General features: G+C 49.4%; 1 protein-coding gene across 1 annotated transcript in view; it reads right to left on the bottom strand.

Moving 5' to 3' along the window:
- MMD2 (monocyte to macrophage differentiation associated 2) overlaps positions 1–24,191 on the bottom strand; it is a 36,045-nt gene that overhangs the window by 3,211 nt on the left and 8,643 nt on the right. Inside the window, exons 2-4 of the mRNA XM_026650764.2 lie at positions 7,611–7,692; positions 2,336–2,496; positions 782–856 (exon numbers count right to left, since the gene is read on the bottom strand). Coding sequence (XP_026506549.1) covers positions 782–856; positions 2,336–2,496; positions 7,611–7,692 — 318 coding nt within the window. The remainder of the gene's footprint in view (positions 1–781; positions 857–2,335; positions 2,497–7,610; positions 7,693–24,191) is intronic.

Raw genomic sequence — 24,191 nt, 5'->3', positions numbered from 1 at the left:
CCTGCTTGTGCCGGAGGTGAGTTGGGAAGCAAATGTCCCCAGACTTTCTATGGCAGAGTTCTGAGTGAATCTAAGGTTGATGGCCAATCTTGTGGTACTGTGTGAGCAGTGGGTGGAGAGTGCTGTGATCTAGGAAAGTGTGGTCTAATAGACTGAGCACGGGACCAGCATTGTTGCCAACTCTTGTGGTTTTATTCCTGAATCTATAATATTTCGTGTTCTTCTTAACGCCCCAGCTCCTGACGCCACGTGATTATGTGAGAATCTCAGCTTTCATTTAAAAAAATAAGTAACTTTCTGGTGCTCTGGTTGTGGATGAAGCTTGAAAACCATGAACACTAAAGGCTCAAAAGGCCAATAAAAAGGCCTCACATTTATTATTTTTTTAAATCTCAGGATTCTTCAGGTCCTGATTCACGATTCTTGGGTTGGTAATGCCGAGACACCAGGAATTCCTGCGTTCTGGGCCAAATGCTTGCTGTCCAGCCTCAGGCAAGGCAAAGGGGCTAGACTTTTCAAATCTGGGTGTCCATTTAGCTCCCGCAATCCAAACCTAGGCACCTAAATCAGTGGCCTGGTTTTTAGAGGCATTGAGCATGTACAGCCATGGACTTCAGACAGAGTTTAGCCAGGACTAAAATGCAGGAGTGGGACTTTTGCTTCAAGATGTTTTTTTAATTTTTTAAAACGTTTAATCGGGATGTAAAGTGTGAGACTATTTTCTGAATTCCTTCTCTTCCACCCCAATAGAGACCAGCCTGCTATTACACAGTGAACTCACCAGGGGGCATACGATGCTGCTATGAAGAAGTAGATCACCATCCGGTCAAACATATGCAGGCAGTGCTCCACTGTTCTAGAGCGGGGACAGACAAACACATGCAGGGAGTTATAGCATGCTGAGCCAGCCAGGGGGGAGCAAATGGATTTATTCGGGGAACTAAATAAATGCTAAGATGCAACGTGTTGATCAATGAGATGAATATAATGATTCTTAAAGACTTGATAGCATGGATGGGCACTAGATATGGTGCTGTGCAAAGCTTCTTCTGCCTCTCTGCACTTTGATGCTGACCTGCAGTATCCCTGTTCTGCTGCTAGCAGGAGTCTCCTGTCACCAGAGATAGCCAATCGAGCCCAATTCTCTGGATATTTTAAGTGGTCATAGGGGATCAGGTTGAATTGACTCGGCTATCAAGTAGATACAGTACTGTGTGCGAGCCACTGCCCTCTACTGAAAAGAATCAGAACTGCTCAGCTGTGTGTCAGAGGCCCTAGGTGGCTAACCACTAACAGTTCTTGAGAAGTAGGGGCCTGTGGAAGATGAGGATCTGATATCAGGCCATCTCTGAGAAGCCACATGGTGCAGAACAGAGGCAAACAGAATTCTCAAATAGCTAAGGATTTATTATAAATGACATCCTAAACTGGGCTAGCACTTAGGTCTCCAGAGGTTTATGAATCATCTCAGTATCTAATCCCTTCCCCAGTTTACAATGAATATTAAAATTGGTAGATTTTTTTTTAATGTGGAAAACTGTGATTTTTTTTCAGTAAAAATTCAAATATACAAATATTTTGTCTGAAAATCAAAATACTTTGATGTAGAAATTCTGCTGAGATGCGACATGGGGATTGTGATTTGGGTGCCTCTTGCTCCCATCCTTCTCTACAGGTCAGGTTCCCCAGTCAGACTACATCTCCCATGATGCACCAAGGTGTCTCCTCTTGGAAAGGAGAGACAGAACATCATAGGAACTGCTAGCCACAGTGCATCATGAGAGCTTAGCCCATAGAGGAGAATGGGGACATCAGGCAACTGATCTGCAACTCCCATGAGGCACCATAGCAGCATTTCTGAATTCAATTTTTTTTATTTTTGGCCAAAATATTTCGGTTTGGGGGCAACAGATTTTTCAATGAAATAACTAAATTTTCTACAGAAAGAAGATACTTTTTGTGAACTATTTCATTTAGTTGAAACCCCAATTTCCCAATTGTCCAGCAGAAGGCAGTGGCTTGCACCCACACTAGCTAGTGGGTGGCAGAGCTAATAAACAGTTTGACGGGATCATTTTCAACTAGCCCTAATAACTGTGTGTTCAGTAAGAGAGTGTGGGAAGAAGAGGGCGCACAGGTGCTGGCGTGATTAATGGGGAGGTAGAAGCCCACACAAACTGATCAGAAAAATGCTGAGGGTGTGTGTGTGTCATTTTTAGCTCTTTGTCCTGCCCATGGAAGTCCTAATTACCTGGCTGTTTCTATCTCTGCCTTCACAGCCCTTCTCCATTTGCTCCCAGAGAACAGGGCCTGTAGTGACAAATGGCTTTGCTACCTGAGGTGTCTCTTCTTCCAGGAGATGGTGTGAAAGATGGTGGAGACAGTGAAGAGGCCAGACAAGCCAAACCCATATATCCAGGCTGAGATGGTCTCCCAGTGGTCATCTGAGAGGATGTAGAGGATGGAGCTGCCCAGTATGCTGGGGATGATCCAGAACTGGAAGGGAGAAGAACTCCATTGGCTGTCTCTGGCTCATTCATTTAGAGAAGGCTTTTATAGAATAACTATTCTATGTCATAACTATTATCCCTGATTTCCTTTCAGATGGTTCCTCATCTATGGATGAATCTGTCCAGCCCAGCTGAGGGACAGAGGCTGGGACAGGCACTGCTCTGTATTATTTACACGATTTCAGACCCCACTTGCCACAACAGGTACACCAGTCCCCAACATCGCCGCCAGAGAAGACTGTGAGCAGAGCCCCCTCCAAGGGTGGGGCTCAGGAAACTTTTGAGATTAGAGTTGTGCAGAAAGTCCCCTCCCCATATGGGACAGAGGAGGCACAGAGGGGTAGAGATCAGAGACAGCCCCTCCCAGAAGGGGCTTAGGGCATTACATGTCAGAGATAGCCCTCTCCCGCTACCCCTTCTCTCTACTCTGATGTGCTTAGAGATCACAGATTTCCCTTCATTCCTTTTATTTTTCATTTGCCTCATTCCCACCAAGCAGGAAGAAGAGGATCCTGTTGTAAATCTAAGAAAAGAGGCTTCCTGTCCAATTTACCCCGGGGGTCTGGGAAGGGGGATAAATAACAGAGTTTGCTTAGTCAAAACTGCTGAACAGTCTGTACCTTAGCGAGTGCCCCTGGAGGAACAGCACAACCACCAGGTCACCCATAGCCATACAAAATGTATGAGCTTCTAAGGTGTCATCTAGGGCTTTCAAAATGGGTGTTGGAAAAATGAAGCAATCTGATTGGCTCCTAGCTATGGCGTTATCACATGATAACCACACCATTTGGTCCTCCATGGCCTAGTCAATTGGCTGGTATCCATGGGCCTAATTGCTGACTAAGAAAGGGCTTCTCACAATGATTTAGAAAAAACAAGACCAATTGATATACCTGCCTAGGGCCCAAAGCTTCCCTAAGCTGTTCACATACTGCTTCCAGGGGACAGAGCATGGCCAAGTGGCTAAAGCCCAGAAGTTGCAGGGATGTGTTCAGCTCCTGCTACTCTGCTACTCAGTCACAGAACTCAAATTTGGAGAAAGCTTCTCAGGGCACCCACCCTATCTCCCCATCAATGGAGGGCAGTTCCTTACATTTCCTGCTACTGCGCCCAGTATAGTTTTAACAATCCCATGCAATGGAGCTGCCACCACTTCTCTTGGAGAGATGACTCCATAGAGCTCAATCTCAAGGAGTTCTTCCTGATATTTAGCATCTGATAGTTGCTACTGAATGCACCGTCTGTCAGACACAACACAGCCAGCCATTCGAATGGCAACTGCCCAAAGCAAGGCTCTGTCTCCTTCATTTAGCTCCTGAGAGAGCCCCAGAGAATAGCTGTGTGGGAGAAGAAACCTGGAACAGGTGTCTTTAGGTTTCTTATTCTGATGCCACCTGCAATCTGTTGGCCCTTTTCTACACCTTATTTAAGGCCCTATCCAATGGCCATTGAAGCCAATGGGAGTCTTCCCATTGGCTTCAACTGACTTTGGGTCAGGCTCTAATCTCCGAAACGCAATGTATTTTCAAAGTCGTGGGGAAGCATTCCCAAAAGGCAAGGGCTTCTTCACGAGAACATGCGCTCTAAAAACCTTCCTAATATCAGATGCTGCAATTGAGTCCAGCCCTGCCTGATCCTAGCACCTCCAGAATTCTCCTGCAGCCAGTGGGAGATTTTCTTGACTCAGGGCTGTGGGATTGGGCCCATAAAGCAGGCGTGGCTTAAAAACAGACTTCCAGGCTTAGAAAAATAAAGACACTCAGCCACCCGGGTGTGGGTTATAAGGTCACACCCCATCCCTCCGGTGCTGGGGACGCGAAGCCTCGTGCCTCCCCATGCACCAGAGGTGAGATAGCCTCATGTTACATGCCACGCCCTGCCACATGTTATTGCCTTACTTACCTCACTGTCAGCCAATCAGATCCTTCCATTCCCCAACAATGCCAGGCCCTCTTATCTTGCCACAACGGCCATCTCCTGCTGTGAAAAAGGAATGTTCCATTTTCACGGAGACCGTAGGGGTGTCCAGCGTGAGCAGTTCTTAGCAAAACACTTTGGTTTTCTAACCAAATAACTTCACCACATGAAGCAAAATGGGTGGGGGAGAAAAAAAAAACACCTTGATGCAAGCAGGGGTCAAAGCAAGGGGGTGGTCAGGGGAGTGGGTTTGCCCCACAGCTTCCCCTCCTCCTTGGCTGGCGGGATGAGAGCTCCCCATCCTGTTCCAATCAGCTTGGATGCAGGGATGTATAAAGCCCAGTTATAAAAGTGTCTCAGATCCCCCATTATGTCAGCATCGGAGTCACAGCTCCTGCTTGCCGTCCGCTCATTCAAACTGCTTTCAAGATCTTAGAATCCTAGAAGCATAGGGCTGGAAGGGACCTCAAGAAGTCATCAAGTCCAGATCCCTGCGCTGAGGCAGGACAAGTAAATCTAGACCATCCCTGATAGGTGTATGTCCAATCTGTTCTTAAAAACTTCCAACAATGGGGATTCCACAACCTCCCTTGGAAGCCTATTCCAGAGTTTAACTACCCTTAGGATTAGAAAATTTTTCCTAATATCTAACCTAAATCTCCCTTGCTGCAGATTAAGCCCATTACTTCTTCAGTGGACAAGGAAAACAATTGATCACAGTCCTCTTTCTAACAGCCCTTAACATATTTGACCGTTATCAGGTCCCCCCTCAGTCTTCTTTTCTCAAGACTAAACATGCCCGTTTTTGTTTTTTTTACTTTTCCTAATAGGTCAGGGTTTTAAACCTTTTATCGTTTTTGTTGCTCTCCTCTGGACTCTCTCCAATTTGTCCAAATCTTTCCCAAAGTGTGGTGCCCAGAATTGGTCACAGTGCTCCAGCTGGGGCCTCACCAAGGCCAAGTAGAGCAAGACAGTTACCTCCTGTGTCTTACGTACAACGCTTCTGTTCATACACCCCAGAATGAGATTAGCCTTTTTTGCAACTGCATCACCGTGTTGACTCATATTCAATTTGTGACCCACTGTAACCCCTCAGCATACTACCATCTAGCCATCTACCATCTGGCAACCAGTTATTGCCCATTTTGTGGTTGTGCATTTGAGTTTTCCTTCCTAAGTGTAGTACTTTGCACTAATCTTAATTGAATTTCATCTTGTTGAATTCAGACCAATTTTCCAATTTGTCAAGGTCCTTTTGAATTCTAATCTTGTCTTCCAAAGTGCTTGCTATCTCTCCCAGTTTGGTGCCACCTGCAAATTTTATAAGCATGCTCTCCATTCCGTTATCTGAGTCATTAATGAAAATATTGAAGAGTACCAGACCTAGACTGACCCCTGAGGGCCCCCCTATATTCACCCTTTAAGTTCAACAGCAAACCATTGATAACTAGAGCTCCGTGTTTGTCATGGAGGTCACAGATTCTGTGACTTCCTGCGACCTCCGTGACTTCTGCAGCAGCCGGTGTGGCTAACCCCCGGGCCGCCCAAGCAGCTGGTCCCGGGGATAGCTGCTCAGGCGGCCCTGGGGACAGCCACACCAGCTGCTGTTGGAGCAGCTCCGCAGCCACTTGAGCAGCTGGTTCCGGGGACCGCCCGAGCAACGGCCAATGCGGCTGGCCCCGGGAACCACCTGAGCAGTGGTCCTGGGGACAGCCAGAGCAGCGGCTGGCCCTGGGGCTCCCCATTGGCGGTGGCCGGAGCAGCCACTGGCCCGCCGGGGTTCCACTCTCGGCGGTGGCCAGAGCAGCTGCTGGCCCCCCGGGGTTCCACTCTCGGCGGTGGCCGGAGCAGCCGCTGGCCCCCCGGGGGTTTCCCCCCCTGCCACTGGTGCTGTGGGCTCCCCCCCCCAGCATCTCCCCCCTAAGATTCAATCAGGGGTATTTATGGTATAAATCATGGACAGGTCATTGGCCGTGATTTTTTGTTTCTTGTCCGTGACTCATCCATGACTTTTACTAAAAATACCCTTGATTAAATCGTAGCCTTATTGATAACTACTCTTTGAATATGGTCTTTCAACCAGTTGTCCACCCACCTTATAGTAAATTCATCTAGATCGCATTTCCCCTATTTGCTTATGAGATTGTGATGTGTCAAAACCCTTATCCAAAATCAAGATATATCATGTCTACTGTTTCCCCCAACCACTAGGCCAGTAACCCTGTCAAAGAAGGAAAACAGGTTGGTTTGGCATGATTTATCCTTGACAAATTCATGCTGGCTATTCCTTGTAATCGTAGTATCCTCTAGGGGCTTACAAACTGATTGTTTAATAATTTGTTCTAGTATCCTGACTGCTCTGTAATTCCGGGGTTCCTCTTTGCTCCCCTTTTTAAAGATAGAAATTATGCTCCCCCTTCCGTAGCCCTCTGGGAGCTCACCCGTCCTCCATCAGTTCTTGAAGATAATTGGTAATGGTTCTGAGATTGCATCCGCTAGTTCCTTAGTTCTTAGGATGAATTTAATCAGGCCCTGCCGACTTGAATACATCTAACATATCTAAATATTCTTTAACCTGTTCTTTCCCTATGTTGGCTTGAGTTCCTTCCCCCTTGTTAATAGTAATTGTATTGAGGATCTGGTCACCATTAACCTTTTTGGTGAAAGTTGAAGTAAAATAGGCATTAAACACCTCAGCCTTAAAGTCTGCTTTTTTTGGAGTCCATTGTCCTCACTCCGCTGCTCGAACGCCTTCCTTTCCTTAGAATGGGGCAACTGATCATTTCATGATCACTTTCACCCAAACTACCACCCAAGATTATCTGAGTCACTTACAATGAGCCCTGACTGTTCCTTAAAAGCCACCAGAGACCAAAGGAGACGTGGCGAGCTCCTGCAAACAAGCTCCTGGCCATGTGCATGTGCAATGGCTGGGTGTGCAGACTCCAGGTGTCAGCTGGGCACATCCCAGCCCTTGAGCTCCAGTCAGAAGATGCAACCCTAAATGTAATTTACATTCAACCTGTGATGGCTCCTGAACGCACGTGGAAGGGAACAGGGAGTGGAGCAAGCCCCAGCGTTGTCTTCCATTCTGGGAACACAATGGGAGCCGAGACCCATACACCTCTGTCTTCCTGCCTGACGTGCCTCCCCACACCCCAAGGCAACGCGAAGGCGACTCACGGCGTGCGTGGCACAGTTCGCTGCGTGCTCATACTCCGTTGGCTGGTATCTCCGGTTGGACGGGACCCTGTGATTCATAAACCTTGAACGAGAAACCGTGAGAGAAGCAGGGTCAGAGGGTGGAGTCCTGGGGCAGGGCTACAAATCATTTATTGATAATGTCGGATCAGTTACACTTGGGATTGGGTTCCGGTGGGTGCTGTGCGCTGGCGCCCTCCAGGTAACCCAATCCCAGCTCTGGGAGCATGGGGTGGAAGAGTTGCTGCTCCAATTCTAGTTCTGCCAATGTTCTGTGATGGGTTCTGCAGAGCGGCATTCATGTGCAGGCCTTGAGCTCACTGGGAGCAGCTGAGTGTATGTTCCTGCACCCCCAGACCCCACAGGGGCCCCTAAGTACATCTGCCAGGCTAACTATTGTTGCCTATTGTTTGCCCTAAGTCCAGGACTGGTCCCAGCAGTGTGTGAAGGGGCTGATGACTGCACCCTCTCTGCTCACAAACTGCTGCACTCACCTTTCTATTCATCCTGCACCCTTCACCCTGTGCAGCCACGTTGCAACAGCCCCCACTGGACAGGGAAGCAGGAGTTGCAAGATCACCCCTGAGCTGATCTCTGATGCAGTGCGCACTCCCCCCCCCATGGCTGGCTGAGGACTCTTTAGTGTGTCAGGCAAGCAGTTTCTTGGGTGGACACTTTCCCTATGCCGGACGACCACCTCCGAGCTGCACTCCCTTCCCACGGCTACATGTGCCCACGAGATGCCACGTATGGGAGGATCCTGGGCCAACAGGCTGCTGCTATGCAAGACTCAAACTCAGCCAGCAAGAGGCCACTCCAGAGGATGCTGACACTGAGATGTAGAGAAATGGCATGTGCTAATGCTCCTAAAGCGGGAAGATCAGAAGAGGTGTCCCCTAGAATTCCTCTGGCCCCGTTGACAGCGGCTGTCTTTCCCCTACCCTAGTGACATCTTGCCACCTAGGGAAACTGAGCACAGCTCAAATATTCGCACTCAGACCCCTGAGAAGATGCACTTGTTATTTTATGAGTCATCACCCAGCTGTCAGGAAGGTAGGCCGAGCGCTGAAAGACTAAAATAAAGAGGCATCGCGTGGCACCACGGGGACATGTGAGCAATACTGCCAACTGTCTGAGCTCAGGGCTGGAATGAGGCGGCCAGGGGAAGAGAGAGAGAAAACTGCTTGTGCACATAAGAAAGAGCGCGTTCTGGATCTTCGAGTCCCACTTGGATTCGCTGGGCCAGGGCCTATTTCTGTGTGCTAGCTCCTTCCCCAGGCCAGTCTTGGAACTGCACAGTTTTCCTCTGTAGGCACAGGGTGCTCTCAGCCAGGCACAAAAAACAGGGTTACAGGGTCCTAATAGCAAGGATATAGAGCCACTTCTCAAAACCGCTACTTTGCCCAGCATTTTCACCATGGCTCAGGGGAGGGGAGGGACTGACACAGAGATGGTGATAGGGGAAATTGGGGGGAGGAGAAGCTGAATTGGTGAGGGGGAATAACAGTCCTTTTCCTGTTTATATCACCTTCCATCCAAAGCACTTAATAAGTAACCATGGAACAGTTAAGCCTGACAGCACTCCAACGAGGTAGACTTGGTGTTATGATCTTCATTTTACACGTGGAGAAACTGAGGCACTGAGCAGTGATGTTACTTGGTGGATGACTCTGAGCAAATCAACCACAGAGACAAGATGACAGCTCTGATCCCCCGAGTCCCATGCGCTACACATAGGCCATTCTGCCTCTCTACGGTTAAACAGCATGCGCCATATTCTTCTCTCAGCTATTCCCGTGCAGTTCCATTGATGCCGGGGGGTGGGGTGGTGAACCTGTAGGAGAAGCAAATTTGGCCTCACCTCTGACACTCTGCCTTGAGTTGTCAGCCTTTATATGAGGCCTTTCCTCTAAAGACAGATGGGAAAGCCAGCTGCACTGCCCGCTTTCAGCGCTGCCTGTCGCAGGGCGTGGCACACCCCTTTCATGGCACGTGGATGGAAAAGAAAGGACAGCTGGGGGCGGGGGAGGGGGGGGGCATAATGATGGCAGCCAAAAGAAGGGATGAGAGAAACCAATTATCATAGGACCTGCCTCCATGTTTGGCCAAGGGAAGAACAATCCCAAGGCCTAGCTTGCCCTCATACCACAATTTCACAGCTGTGTGTCTCTGATTTTGTGTTGTGGTGCATGTCTGCGTGTGTATTCCTGAATAAGAGGGAAAATGTCACACTTTACATTCCTCTCTATTCATTTAGATGGGGTATTGCACTAAAATGCCTTTGTTTTCTGTGCTCTACCTCTGTTTCTTTCTAAGGATTCCCCCACCTGAAGAGACAAGCAGCCCATCTCAGTGCAAACTGCTGCTGAAGAACGACACAGACCATGCTCTCACGGACACTTTAGTTTTGATTTGCTCTCTCTTCATCTGAAGTATCGGATTGCTCTCCATGTTTGAAGAAACATAACGATTTACCTCACCAGATCTAAACCCAGATAAAGAAATAGCATTGGGGCTTGTCAGTTGCTAGGTGTATCATGCTGAACTTCAACATACAAGAGTAGACAAACTAGATGTGTATCCAGAGTGAAAAACATATCCAAGACAATGAAGGTTGGACAAAGTGTAGGGTTCATACTTGGGCATGGCCTAATCAAGGTCATATATGCCCTAATCAAAGGGATTGAGCTAAAGAGTCGAGCACTTGGTTACTGTTATCTTCAGAATAAGTGTGCAAGTGCTAATGGTATCTAAAATGCATCTCTAGTGTCACAGTCGTCTCCTTCGTCCATGGCACGACTGTGGGATGTTACACCACGTCAGGGCAATGCCCTATTAAGAATGATCATAGTCCACAGAAAACCAGAAGTAGAAGGGTCAACGTGTGCTGTTATACCTGTGCCACTGCCAATAAGGTCAATGAGGACTGCACAGGTGAAACTGAGCGTGGAATTTGACCTGCTAAGCATATCTAGAGCAAAGTATCCTATTGGGGTTTAGGCGAATAGCCGGCTACTCTTCCCTGGCAAATACAGCACCGTTTTAAGAGCTTTTTGAGGAAGAAACAGCTGTTTGTCCTTTGCAGCAACACTTATTAGATATTGAGACACAATTGTATTATCTCTACAATATTAGATCACTGTATCTGGGAATCTCCAGCAGAGAGACATGACTACGTTATTTCTGGTATATTACAGGTCAGCACACAGAGACCTACAGAACAGCATCTAAGGTACCTATTCTTCCCTAGCTGTGTACGAGTAAGCCCTATTGAAGCCAATGGGAGTTCCTTGTCTCCTGCTAGGGCAGTGTCATGCCCCAGAATCCTATGCCTAGGAACCTGACTCTCAAGGATGCTGTGCTGAAACATAGCAGCAAAGAAGCTCCAGCACTGAGCCTCCATTGCACGGCAGCATCCGTTAGAGCACCGAGATGTAACATGGTAGGGATATCATGATCGTCAGCGGGAGCTGAACCTTCAGCATTCAAAACCAGCACTTCAGCCCATGCCACTTGAGCCGAAGGAATCTAACTCTTCGTGTCACCTAGTAGCAGGATTTATCTTTGCTGGGGCCAGTCACTATAGGAACACACAGCCACACTAAGTGCTCAGTTGCATGTTCGCTTGAGTGCGATAGCAGCACCCTAGCAGTGCTCCTGTAGGTGCTCTCAGGTGGGAAGGCGGTGGAGCCATGACCTATGCTTTCCCCCTCCACTGGCTAGCAGAGTGGGCCAGCCATGGGGGGACACTGAACTTGCCTAAGGGGTGTAGCTGCTGGCATGTTCCCCTGGCTTGCCTGGGAGCTTGCCTCCTGGAATAGCTCAGTTCTGCATCACCCAGTGCAGGCCCAATGGTAGGACTGAAAGGCCCCCCTGCTTCTTGGCAGGGGGTTAGACTAGATGACCCTAGCGGTCTCTTCTAACCCTATGATTCTACGATTCTAGTTCCTAGGTGCTGAACAAACCCGGAGGAAGACGACACCCTTCACACCCCGGCAAGAAATCCCAGGGTCTAACACAGCTGGCTCACAGCCTGGCCTCACTGCCATGGTTAGGCCTGGTTTGTATAAAAATAAACCAATGCTGAACTGACCAACCTGGATCTAACCTGTCACTGAGACTTAGGCCTGTTCTGTTCAGTCGAGGCTACTCTTGTGGGACACACATGGGTGCATTTACTACTCAGCTTCCCTGGCCCTGTTTATTAGTCTCACTAATAGGCTTTAATAAGCCCCCCGAGCCAGGCCCCAGCAAACAAAGAGACTTTGGCTCTGTTAATTCCCCGCCTGAGCCCGGATTTTGTTCACATTCCTTCCCAACATCCTGTAACAATCTCTCTCCAACAACAGGACATTATTTTACTGTACCGTTGCTAGGTAACTGTCCAGAGCCTCACTGAAACCCCATCTGGGTGCTTTTATTTCTTCCTTTCTTTCTTTTTTTTTTTTTAAATCCTTTCTGCATGGCCCGGACGTTCAGGGTTCTGCAGTGATGTCACAGTTTCCATGGAAACTTGCACGAGAAAATAAAAAAAAAAACCCAAAACCTCACTTTGTCTCTTGCCCATGCTGACTCTACTGATCGTTATTATTATTATTAATAATAATAATAAAAGCGAGGCTGACCTCGGGGGCACGTGTCACGCCGATTCCCACAGCCCCTTGGCACGGGGGGGAGAGCGCCTTTCGAACTTGGGCAGGGAAGTAAATGTCTGGGAATGGCAGAACTGAATACCAGCATGTAAGGATATCCTCACACACACACACGAACAGTGTAGCTAGGCAAGGGGACTGGATGGGTTAAGGACCTGGGAGTGGGAGCTGGGATTTGTTGGAAATCCAGCTCTGGTCAGTCTATCTAGGTTCTTATAAAAGCACCCCTCAATGTATTATCTGAGTGGCTCCCAAGAGATCAGATGTAACTTCGCAATAGGCCAATGGCTTAATTTTGCCGCCTTCCTCCCCTGAGGTAGCCAGGGCTATGGTTTTGTGTATTTATTTCCCTCTCTCATCTCTTCTACTTCTCTCTCTCTCTCTTTTCCTTCTTGCCTTCCCATTTTTGATTGTGTCTAGACTACGGACCTTACAGCAGCACAGCTGTACCACTAAGGTCTCCTGTGTAGCGGCTCTGTGCCGGCGGAGAGAGCTCTCCCACTGGCATAATTAAACCAGCCCCAACGAGCGTCGGTAGCTATGTCGGCGGGAGAGCGTCTCCTGCCAACATAGCGCTGTCCACACCGGCGCTTCTGTCGGTGAAACTTATGTCGATCAGGGGTGTGGGAGTTTTTCCACATCCCAACCGACAAAAGTTTTGCCAACAAAAGTGCTAGTGTAGACAAAGCCTTTGTTTCCTCCTCCCTTAGGGTACGTCTACACTTAAACCACTACAGCGGCTCAGCAGCAGCGCTTCAGTTGGGCCTCTGTAGCGCTTCAGCATAGACATTATCGACACCCAGAGGAGGGGTTCTCCCATCGGCGTAGGGAATCCACCTGTCAGAGAGGTGGTTGGGTCTGCGGGATCTCTAGGGGCTGGTCTACACTGAAAACCTACATTGGCATAGCTGTGTCTCTCAGGGGTGTGAAAAATCCGTCCCCCTGAGAGATGTCGCTATGTCGACCTGACCCCGGCAGAATTCTTCCATTGACCTACCTATCACCTCTCGGGGAGGTGGATTAACTACAGCAATGGGATAATACCTCCCACCACCATAGGCACCGACTTCCACTGTTCCTGGCGGGTGTTTGACCCCACCCCCGCCCCTGCCCCTGCACTGCCCTTGCCCTGCCCCCGTTCCACCCCTTTCCCAAAGTCCCCGCCCCCATTCCACCCCTTTCCCCCAAGTCCCCGCCCCTGCCCCACCTCTTCTCCGCCTCCTCCCCTGAGCACGCTGCGTCCCTGCTCCTCCCCCCTCCCTCCTGGAAAGTCCTAAACGCCGCCAAACAGCTGACTTGGCTGGAGAGGCCCACGGCCCTATGGGGAAACTAGATTTACTGACTAAGACCTGTCAAAAACTCCACAAGGAAGACAACACAGGTACCTAACTTCCCAGTCAGTCAGATTGCCTGTCACTGCTCTCAGGGACACCAATGGGAATGGAAAGTAACTCCATCAATGTCAGTCAAGTTGTTCTGGACTTATATACCAATGTAACTGAGAGCAGAATCTGACCACCGTGTACTCCGTCTAGTAGGCCTGTATTTGATTGGAGGCTTACGTAGCCTTATAAAATTCTACATATTCATTTGCCTGGGATAGCCTTTTTTGACTTACAATTAGATTTTCCCGCTCTCATCCCCTCACACTCCCTTTGTTCACTGTCATCCCTCGCTGTGGTACATTTAAATTAGAATGTTGTAGACTGAATGCTTTGGGCCAAGGACTTGTCTGTAACACCCCAGGCAAACCTATAAATAAGACCCCATTAGCATCCTGGGAAGGGAGAGGCAATAGATTTTGCCCTTTTGCAAGGTTGTGTTCAAAGGAGAATTGAGGAGACAGACAGATTTTAACGTTCTTTGGGAGCTGAGCAGGCACAAAATTGTGCCTTTGAAAGAGTGACCCTCCGGTGAGCTTCTTCGCAGCTTAAAGTTAGCGAGCTGCAGGGCTGGAGTTTGGATCATGTAAATGATTTCCCATTTGCTCTGCCTACACGTTGATACACATTGGAGTGCCCACAGACTGAGCTTTCAACCCCTGGGGATTCATCCGCTCTAATCCAGGCCGGCTTTGGTTTCACTGCAGTTTCAAAGTAACCGTGCACTGTCATGGTCCCTCTCTCTCCTGGGTTGTTCTCCTCATCCCACAGGGTCTCTCTCCTCAGCCCCGAGAAATCAGAAAGGTCTGTCTCCCCTTACGGGCCCCATGCAAACCAATGCCTGCAGTTTCCTTGCCAGAAGCCCCAGGGAATGGAGAGGATGTCTCCTGGGCTCTGCAGCAGCAAATCAAGTAGCCACTCCCCAAGTGCCTTCCAGTGCATGCTCCATGGGGCATTCTGAATGGACTTCCTAGCAGCAGCTGGGCTGGTTGCATTGATCGGACAAAGCGAAGGGCCTTCTGACCAGGTGCAATTAGTGATATCTAGCTGATCAGAACATACAGCACCTGAATGTGCCTGTTCAAATGAAAATAGGCTGTTCTGACTGTACTGTGTCCTGCTCAGGCGCCATACTGCTCACAAACCCTATCCTCCTACCCAGCTCCTCTTTGTACTGCGAGCTTGATCCTGCAAAGTGCATGACGCCCTTGGCACTTGCTGATAACACACACACCCCTGCGATGGCCGGGCCTGCTGTGGTACGGAGGAGGGCGAGTGGTGAGATGGCTCCCTGGGGGGAACAGCTTTAATTTCCACCAGGGGCAAAATGGGAGCCCGGCTGCTCAAGGATGGTGAGAGGCTGTGGTAGCTGGGTGCTTCTCCCAGCCACAATAGCCACAGCTGAACCGCAGCCAGCACCAGCCATGTTTTGGTCTGCCCTGGAGTCCTGCAATTAGGGAGATTGCTGATTCTCTGCCCCACTGCAGCCTCCCCCATGGGCTTTCCATTGCTGGGGCCTGCAGACATTCACGTGCTTTATCCTCCAGTCTAGCTCCCCCGGCGAAAACAAAATGAAAGAGTCCTGTCTCCTCCATCTCCCAGCTCTTGCCTTTGATCCCATCATTATTTGTTGCATTGCAGTAGTTCCTAGCAACCCAGTCATGGACCATGACCGTACTGCGCTAGGCACTGTACACAACAGAGAGACAATCCCTGCCCCGAAGAGCTTACAGTCCCAGTGCTCTCCCTTCTCCAGTCTTTCCCTCATGGACCCTGCTGCCAAATGGGCCAAATCCATCATCTAAGCCTGATTCTACCCTATCTCCCCACCTCACCCACAATAACTTGCCTTGAGTCTGGCAAGCTGAATGAGCTTCCAGCAGGATTTCTACCATCAGCTCTGTGAGCTCCACACTACACCCTCCCTCTACTATTTCCTACAGTACATTCTTTGCAGGGCTGCCCTGTTGGAGCACTGCCCACTCCAGTGGAAGTACAGCCATCGGAACCTTACACCTGAGCTGCTTTCTGGATTAAATACCTGTCTTCAGACAGTCCCATTTGGAGAGGGCACCTGAGACTCTAATTACACTTGAGGAGAGCTCAGATCAGCCAAAAACCCACAGAGACTCTGCTGCATGTTTCTCAGCCTGAGCACTGAACAAACGGCTGATGGGATGAACTGCCTGCGGGCAAATGGATCGTGGAGTTTTTCAGCATAAGTACATCTCAAGAAGAGGAAAATTTCTCCCTGCCGGGAGCTGAGGACCAGGCTCTTGGCTGTGGGACTGGCTCATTTAGGAAGAGAATATACATTGTCCTTTGTTTGCTATGAGTTCTGTGAAATAGGTGTGATGCTACACCCTATATTCTTCAATAGAAATATTGTTATGATATGAAAATGGCATAACTAAGGTATGTTTTATGCAAGGTGGGTCGTGTGAGGTGTCATTGGAAAGGTTATGTTTTACTGAATATGAGTATCCTATTTGTATACCTCTATCATTTCGGTATCTGAAGTTAGGAATATTGACTTTGTAACGATTACAACTGTGGTTACACCTGGGGAACGCCCACCAGACAGTATGCAATCAGCCTGGATGGGCCATTAGGAAAAACAATGGGTCTTTGAAGATGCTGATCTCTCATCTTCCTGGAGTTCCTTCCTGTGGACGTTACAAATAAACCTTGTCTCATGGTGGCTTTAACACTGCAAGGTCATGTGATGCTGTCACCTGGTACGGAGTACCACTTTGGACACTGCTGGTATTTTTCCACTGGAAACAAAGGATTCCCGCCTTATGTAAATCCTATTTAAGGCTGGAAAGTGAGTCAATCAGGCTCTTCTCCATTGCCTCCCCGCCCAAGAAGGAAGACTGCTGAAAACACCTGAAGAAACAAAGGAACTAAGCTGGGGAAAGGCAAGGGCTGAGTCCAGGCTGAGACAGGGGTCTAGCCTGTGACGAGAAATAACTGGAACTCTGAGCTGCAGAAACTCTGCATCCTGCTTAAAACATTTAGGGAGAGAAATGACTATTTGTGACCTGTTTCTTTAGCGTATTAAGCTTAGTTTGTGTGTTTTGTTTTATTTGCTCAGTAATCTGCTTTGTTCTGTTTGCTGTCCCTTATAATTACTTAACATTTATCTTTTGTAGTTAATAAACTTATTTTTTGTATATTACAAAACCCAGTTTGTGCAACTCATAACTGGGGGACAAAGTGCTGTGCATATCTTCCTCCACATTGAGGGAGGGGGCGATTTTTATGACCTACACTATATAGATTTCTATACAGCGCAAGACAGTATAATTTTGCGTTTACACTCCAGAGGGTGTGTGCACAGAAGTGCTGGCCATTCCCCTAGCTGAGTCCTCCCACAGAGAGCTGATCGCAGACTCTGTGTGATTCTACAGCTGGGTGTGTCCCTACTTGTGTGTGTGCTGTAAAGGGGCTTGAGAGCCTGTCACAGCAGCACAGAGTAAGGGAAATCCAGGCTGGTGGGACAGGCGGGCTCAGTGGGACCCCAGCGAGGGAGTTAGCAGGGTCACCAGGAAGAATCTGTTTCCTCCCGTGCTGCATCCCATTACAGACGATAGCCATCGGCAACTGAACAAGAGGGCTTCCAGTCCCTTTTTCTCTCCAATGGCTGCTTCTGGCAGACAGCTAGCTGGGCTTTGTGGAGCTGTCAGTCCTAAATGGGAGGATGGCAGCCTTTGCCAGAATTAATATGCACAGGTTGTTAACTGCTGCCAGAGGGTTTCCCACTGCCCTCCTTCAGGCCTGTCTGATCCTGGCCCCATTTCCCAGAGAGCAAGCTACAAAAAACCCCATGCTCACAACTCTGGACTCCAGCACAAAGAGACTCTTGTCCTGCAGAATCAAAGGAAAATCCAGAGCTGACTTCCCATATTCATCCCCCCTCTCCCGCTGGGTTTTTACTCCCTGTCATCCAAGAATGAGGATGCTCTGAGCATCATGCAGACCTGTGAGCTGCTTTCTGGCTCTCGCTTTGTTCAGGGTAGAGAGGAAAGTGGGTTAAAACCAGATTTTAGATGTTAGGTGGGGTGTGAGAGCCTCTGGGAGCTTGAAGACTCAGGTGGATGCTCTGAGGCTCATGGATCCAAAGCACTGAGATTTCACACACTCCCCGAGGCATATACGGAACACATCATGGCATGTGGGGTAAAGGTTTATACGCACTTGCGTGGGAGGAGCTGCACCACTCAGACATGGCTTCCCCACTAGTGTATAGTGTGTCCATCTCAGATTTATGCCGACAAAACCTCCATTTAAATATATACACATGAGGCGGAGCAAGAGCAAACAGTGTGAGGGAGTGTGGCCGCCAGGGCACTGGACAGGGACTCAGGGGACTGCTCTGCACTGACCTCCTGGGTGACTGTGGCCAAGTCACTTCACATTTCTGTACCTCGGTTTCCCCATCTGAAAAGGAGGGGAATGATGCTGACCTTCTTTGTAATGTGCTTTGAGGTCTACTGATGAAAAGTGTTATATGAGAGCTAGGTATATTCCTATTAAGAGGTGATTAGTGTGATATAAAGCTTGAGATGCTCACATTATACACCTGTGGGGAAGTCATGTGAGAGTTAACCAGTCCCCCCCGCTTCCCCGCAAAGCGCTCCTAAAACCTCCCTTGCACACGGTTTTCCAGGCTGCAGGTGGCTAGAAAAATCTCTTGGCAAGAGATGGGACCAGGGCACTTGCCAGGAGGACGAATGCTTCTTGTTGAGAAATCCTGACCCCTTGTGGTCAGGCATTAAGCTGCACCAATGGTAAGCGAAAACCCTGGAAAGTAACTGCATGGTTGTCACGTCTTAGAAGCAGGGACCGGTCATTGCATTGTTCCCTAAAGTTCTATGCACATATACAGTGCTCTCTATATCTGTTTAGTATGGAAAAGTGTCGAGAACCATTGCTATAGAGTCTTCTCTCTGCAGAAGACACTAGCTGCCAAGGTCTGAAGTTGCTCACCCATGGAGGGCATCTAACTCAGTGGGTTTGGCCAGCCAAATCATCATGCACGTTGGGCACTGGCTGTGTTACTTTGTAACGATGTGCTAAACTCTCAGGAAGCCGCCTAATTATAAGCTAGGGAGGAGAACGAGGACCGAATCCTATTACTAGGTCCTGTAGCTGGATCATTAGAAGATGACAGGTCAAAAGCGTAGCATGAGCCAGGGCCCAGCTTACAGGAATTCACCCAGCAGACAGGCACAGTGGCTCGAATACACACAAACAGTGCTCAAGCCTGGGATTTTGTTCCTGGGACTCCCATGTGTTAGCACAGGACGCCTGGTCTTGATCATTGCTTAGGCGAGAGCTGGGGAAGAGGGGATGACTTGCTGTAGACAGGGGAGATTGGGAAGCCAGGAGGGGCAGAGACATAGGGTTGCCAACATATTTCAAAAATAAGGGACTGTTTTCTTAGCACCCCCGCCCCATCCTCCTCCCAGTATTATTATTATCATCATTCTTATTAATAATAATACTAAGCAGTACTCACCTACCCTACATACCCCGGGGTATTTCTTGCTGCTTTTTGCAGCACTCAGCAACTCCCAATCTTGTTGTACAGAGATGAAACAATAAGGGACCTCCCTTGTAATAAGGGCAGAGAGGGACTTCCTGGCATTGGTGATATCATCTGTCAGAGGCCATTACTTTCTCTGTCTCTTGCTTCGTAATGAGACGCTGTCACTGAGCTGATCGAGGCTGGATTTATTTGCCAATTCCATGATGATTTCTGGAGTGAGTGTGACGGATGATTGTCAGGGAAGAGGCTAAAGAATAATCCTCTTTATTAGTTCTGAAGAACCTGGAGGGCTGCTGGGTGTTGGCCGGGGGAGGGGCAGTCAGTACCAGTTTGCTCTGTCTGAAAGCTCAGGGGATGAAATTAAAGATTGTCTCCCATTTGGGTACAGGGGAAGGGCATGGTGGGTGCAACCTTTGGACACCTGTTTGTAGGCCCTAGATCAAGACCCCAAACTCTGCAGGAACAGTAACATGTTTTGCCCAAACCAAATGACTGGACAGTACTGTAAACATTCTAAAATACCTGGTTTACCTTCTTACCAGGCTACAGGGAAAGCTCTCCCACTGAAACTTACAAATGCCAACTGTAATTCTAACCCCATCCAGTTCTGCCATCTGCAGAAACACCCACACATGCCTACATATCTGTACGTGTTGTGCTCAGTGCCCGCTTCTCTGCATCTGGGTGCTCCTTTCCCAGCTCCGACGCGCACATATGGCAATCCAGGTTCGGAAAGTTCAGCCTTGTGTGTCCTACACTTTAAATACAACTTCCGTCCTCCTTTGCCCTCCATGCTGGGAGGAAAAAAGACACTAAATCTGTTCTTGGTTTTACAATCCGTTTCCCCTGGGTGGAATTCAACCTGCTAACCACTTTCCTCTTTCAGCTTTTGGACTGATTCCAGCATGCATTTCAGATGGAAGCATCACGCACAAGGGCAGAGTGGGTGTGTGTTGGGAAGGTGGGTGTGAGGGAACAAAGCATTCTCTCTCTGTGCTGTTTTAGTGTAACAAAAGGGACTGGCAACTTTCCGGAGGGAGCAGAGTGAGTCCGAAAAATGGAAACACAAAAGGCTCGTTATCTTCCTAGATGGCACATGTTTCAGGGCTGGAGCCGCGTATTTTCATGTGTTTATACATAGCCTAGCACAGTGGGATCCCAACCCTGACTGGGGCCTGTGGGTGCTACTACAATATAAATGTTAAACAATAGCACAATAACACACACAATGTGTATTTATGCAAAAGGGTGCTAGGAAACTGAATGGTGAGTCTTGGGTCCAAAGACAAACACTCTTTCAGGCTCAACCAGAGCAGTTCAAGCACTAAAAGCGGCAGGGGTCTACTGCCCAAGGACTAGGCCGTATGGCGAGTCAGACTAAACGGAGCGGATGGAGGGGTTTCCCTGGTTCCAAATTCAGGGCCTACGTGATTGGTTTTAGGCAGTGTCTGTCAGAGCGAGAGAAAGCCAGGAGGAGTGGCGTGAGTGTGACCCAGAAAGGAAGCAGACAGACAGAACTTCTTGAGCACAGAGCTTGCTGGAGTGGCACCCAGGGGGATTTCTGAGCAAGGAAGCTGCCTGCTGTTGTTTGTTTTGACTGTGTTCAGGGAAATAGGACTTTGTGTGCATTCTTTGTACATAAACAAAATCATAAACCAAGACTATACCTGACTCACATTGCTGATTTTTCTCTCTAACAGAAACAACCCTGCAAGGCCCTGAGTAATGGCTAATTGCTCAGGCCCAGGGAGCAACAATACAGATACACATATACACAACCACATACCTAGGGTGACCAGGTGTCCGGTTTTCGACCAGAACACCTGGTCAAAAAGGGACCCTGGCTGCTCTGGTCAGCACCGCCAACCAGACCGTTAAAAGTCCGGTCAGTGGTGCTGTGGTGCTAAGGCAGGCTAGTCCCTACATGTCCTGGCTGGCACCACACTGCGACCCAGAAGCAGCCAGCAGGTCCGGCTCCTACGCGGGGGGGGGCCACGGGGCTCTGCGCACTGCCCCTGCCCCGAGCCACCGGCTCCGCACTCCCATTAGCCGGGAAGTGGGGGAGCGATGCCTGCGAGCAAAAGCAGTGCGTGGAGTCTCTGGCCCCCAGCCTAGGACCCAGACCTGCTGGCTGTTTGCTGCTTCTGGGGCGCGTGCAGCGCAGTGCCAGCATAGGCGCGGGAAGTAGGGGTACAGGGGGTGCTTCCTGCACCTATGCCCTGCTCCCGGCCCTCCACCCCCCAACCCCTCACTTCACCTGTGGGGAAGGGGGAAGCTCGGGTCCCAGACGGTGGCCCGGGGGCCCCAAGCTGGCCCCACCCCAGCTCCCAGGCCTCCACTCCCGGGGCTCTGCTCCTGGGGCCCCGGCTGCTGGCCCCATGCCCGGGGCCCCACGCCTGGCCGCACGGCCGGGACTCTGCTCTTGGCCCCACGCGAGGGATCCTGGCTGCCGGCCCCTACTGAGGCTCCGCTCCTCGCCCCACGCCTACTCCCAGCTGTGGCCTCAGCCCCCTTACCTCTGTCCATGTTCTCTCCCCTCCCCTGCCGGAGACACAGCCCTGCTCCCAGCCTCGGGGGTGGAGGGCAGACAGGGTTAAGGAGGCTGGCTTTCAGCACCCCCACTACTAAAAATGTTCCTGCACCACTGGGTGCCAGGACAGGCAGACAGCCTGCCTTAGCCCCGCCCCGCACTGCACCGCTGACCGGGAACAGCCCAAGGTAAGCCCCCGTCCCAAACCCGAGCCCCAACCCCCTGCCCCAGCCCTGAGCCCCCCCAACCCGGAGCCCCCTCCTTCACCCCAAACCCCTCATCCTCAGCCAGAGCCCTCACCCCCTCGCACACCCAAACCCCCTTCCTCAACCCACAGCCCCCTTCCGCACTCCGAATCCCTCAGACCCACCCCGCAGCCTGGAGCCCCCTCCTGCACCCCAACCCCTCATCCCCAACCCCGCCCCCAGCAGGAGCCCTCACCCCCTCCCACACCCCAACTCCCTAGCCCAGCCTGGAGCCCCCTCCCGCACCATGAACCTCTCATTTCTGGCCCCTCCCTGGAGCCTGCACCCCTAGTAAGAGCCCTCACTCCCCACCTCATCCCAACCCCCCGCCCCAGCCCAGTGACAGTGAGTGAGGGTGGGGGAGAGCGAGCCAGCCAGGGAGGGGGAATGTAGTGAGCGGGGGGGGGGGCTTGGGGAAGGGGAAGAGGCAGGGCTAGGGTGTTCATTTTTGTGCGACTAGAAAGTTGGCAACCCTACACATACAATGTACACACACACACACACAAATCTATATATAGAAGGCTGGGATTTAGTGAGTGGGTAGGTACCCTAACCCCTCTGAAGTACAATAACTAATACCCATCCTGCCGAGTAACGTGCCTTTGAAGATCCCCGCCAAATCTGTAGATATATATTTTTTCCAGCACGTTTTATAGCATTTATTTCTATGATAACTCAAACTCTTACATGACAGTTCCTGATACTGGGATAATAGCAAATCGTTTTTTAAAGCAATGGATTAGTGAACATGTTTGGAGATTAAATCGCTGCTCATTTCAGTCGCTATTTGTGAGCTTTCTGACAACAGTTGCTTATTCACAAAAATGCTTGCAAATCCCAAGTGCTTTGAAAATTTTAGCAAGAATGCCCCCAACATGCATTATTTGTTATTTGTGTGTTTAAAATGTTTCGGTCAGCCAGTCAGGGAGCAAATACAATACTACGTGCCCAGATACTAGAAATGAAGGTAGTATTATAGAGGTAGTTACTGTGAGAAATCTGACCATTACTCTGTTTAGTATGTGCCTCTCTGGTAGCCGGAAAGCCATCTGAGCTGGCTACCCTAATGCAAAGAGAATCCCTACATGGCAAAGTGCCGGCCTAATGGCATTATGCTACTCTCATTGCAGTTTCTGGCATGAAGGACATGACAGGAGTAAAGGGGATAAGGCTGGAGCAACCTGTACACCAACAATGGCTGCTGGAATGGCTCCTTGGAGTCATGGGGTACTGGGAATAAGTTTGAGCAGTCTTCGCACTGCTCTAATATCAGGGACTAGTCCGAGCTAGCCACAGGATATAGGGACTACAAAGATGGTCTGAACATACATCTACGCCTCACTGCCATGTTTATCCAGAGAGCACAGCTCTTCTGGATCAGAGAATCTGGCCCATCACCTCAATAAAGTATGTAACAGACACCTTGCCCTGTTTAACACTCTCGGTCCAGGCTGTTAATGGATCCACAAAACTCTGCAAAGCATCCACAGGCACAGAATCTATTTCAAAGTCCCTGAATAAGCACATGCCATTCTCTTTAGCTGTCAGATGCTCCAGGCTGCTTTGGTGTATCGTCGAAACAAACACCTTGTGGGAGGTAGTATGGTCTAGTGGCCTTGGCCTAGCAGTCAGGTAACCTTGGTTCTAGTCCCAGCGCTGCTGCTGATATACCATCTGACCTTGGGCAAGTCACTTCTACTCTGTAGTTTAAATAATAAGCTTTTTGAGTAGAGACTGCCTCTCCTTATACATATGCATAGCTTCTTGTGCAACAGGGCCCTGGGGTTTCTAGATGCTACTGCAATATAAATAATAATAATAAACTATCCAGATTATTCAGTGAATATTTATGAACAACCAAAACATCTGAAGATCATGACTGGTTTGCAGACTACTCATTAGCTGTGCTTTTAATGCATGTTGTTGGTAACAGTTTGACCATCTCTAATGTTAGGTTTTCTCAGCTAACGTTCTTTACTAGAGATGGGCAGTGCAGTATAGCCAGTCAAGAATGAAGATAATGATTTAAATCTCATAGATTCATAGATTCATAGAATCTATGAGATTTAATAGATTCTAGGACTGGAAGGGACCTTGAGAGGTCATCGAGTCCAGTCCCCTGCCCTCACGGCAGGACGAAATACTGTCTAGATCATCCCTGATAGACATTTATCTAACCTACTCTTAAATATCTCCAGAG

The sequence above is a fragment of the Terrapene carolina genome, unplaced genomic scaffold (genome assembly GCF_002925995.2).
Source record: "Terrapene carolina triunguis isolate 2854851 unplaced genomic scaffold, T_m_triunguis-2.0 Scaffold93, whole genome shotgun sequence".
NCBI lineage: Eukaryota > Metazoa > Chordata > Testudines > Emydidae > Terrapene > Terrapene triunguis.
Note: the sequence above shows the minus strand (reverse complement) of the source record. Positions and strands in the feature narration are given on the sequence as shown.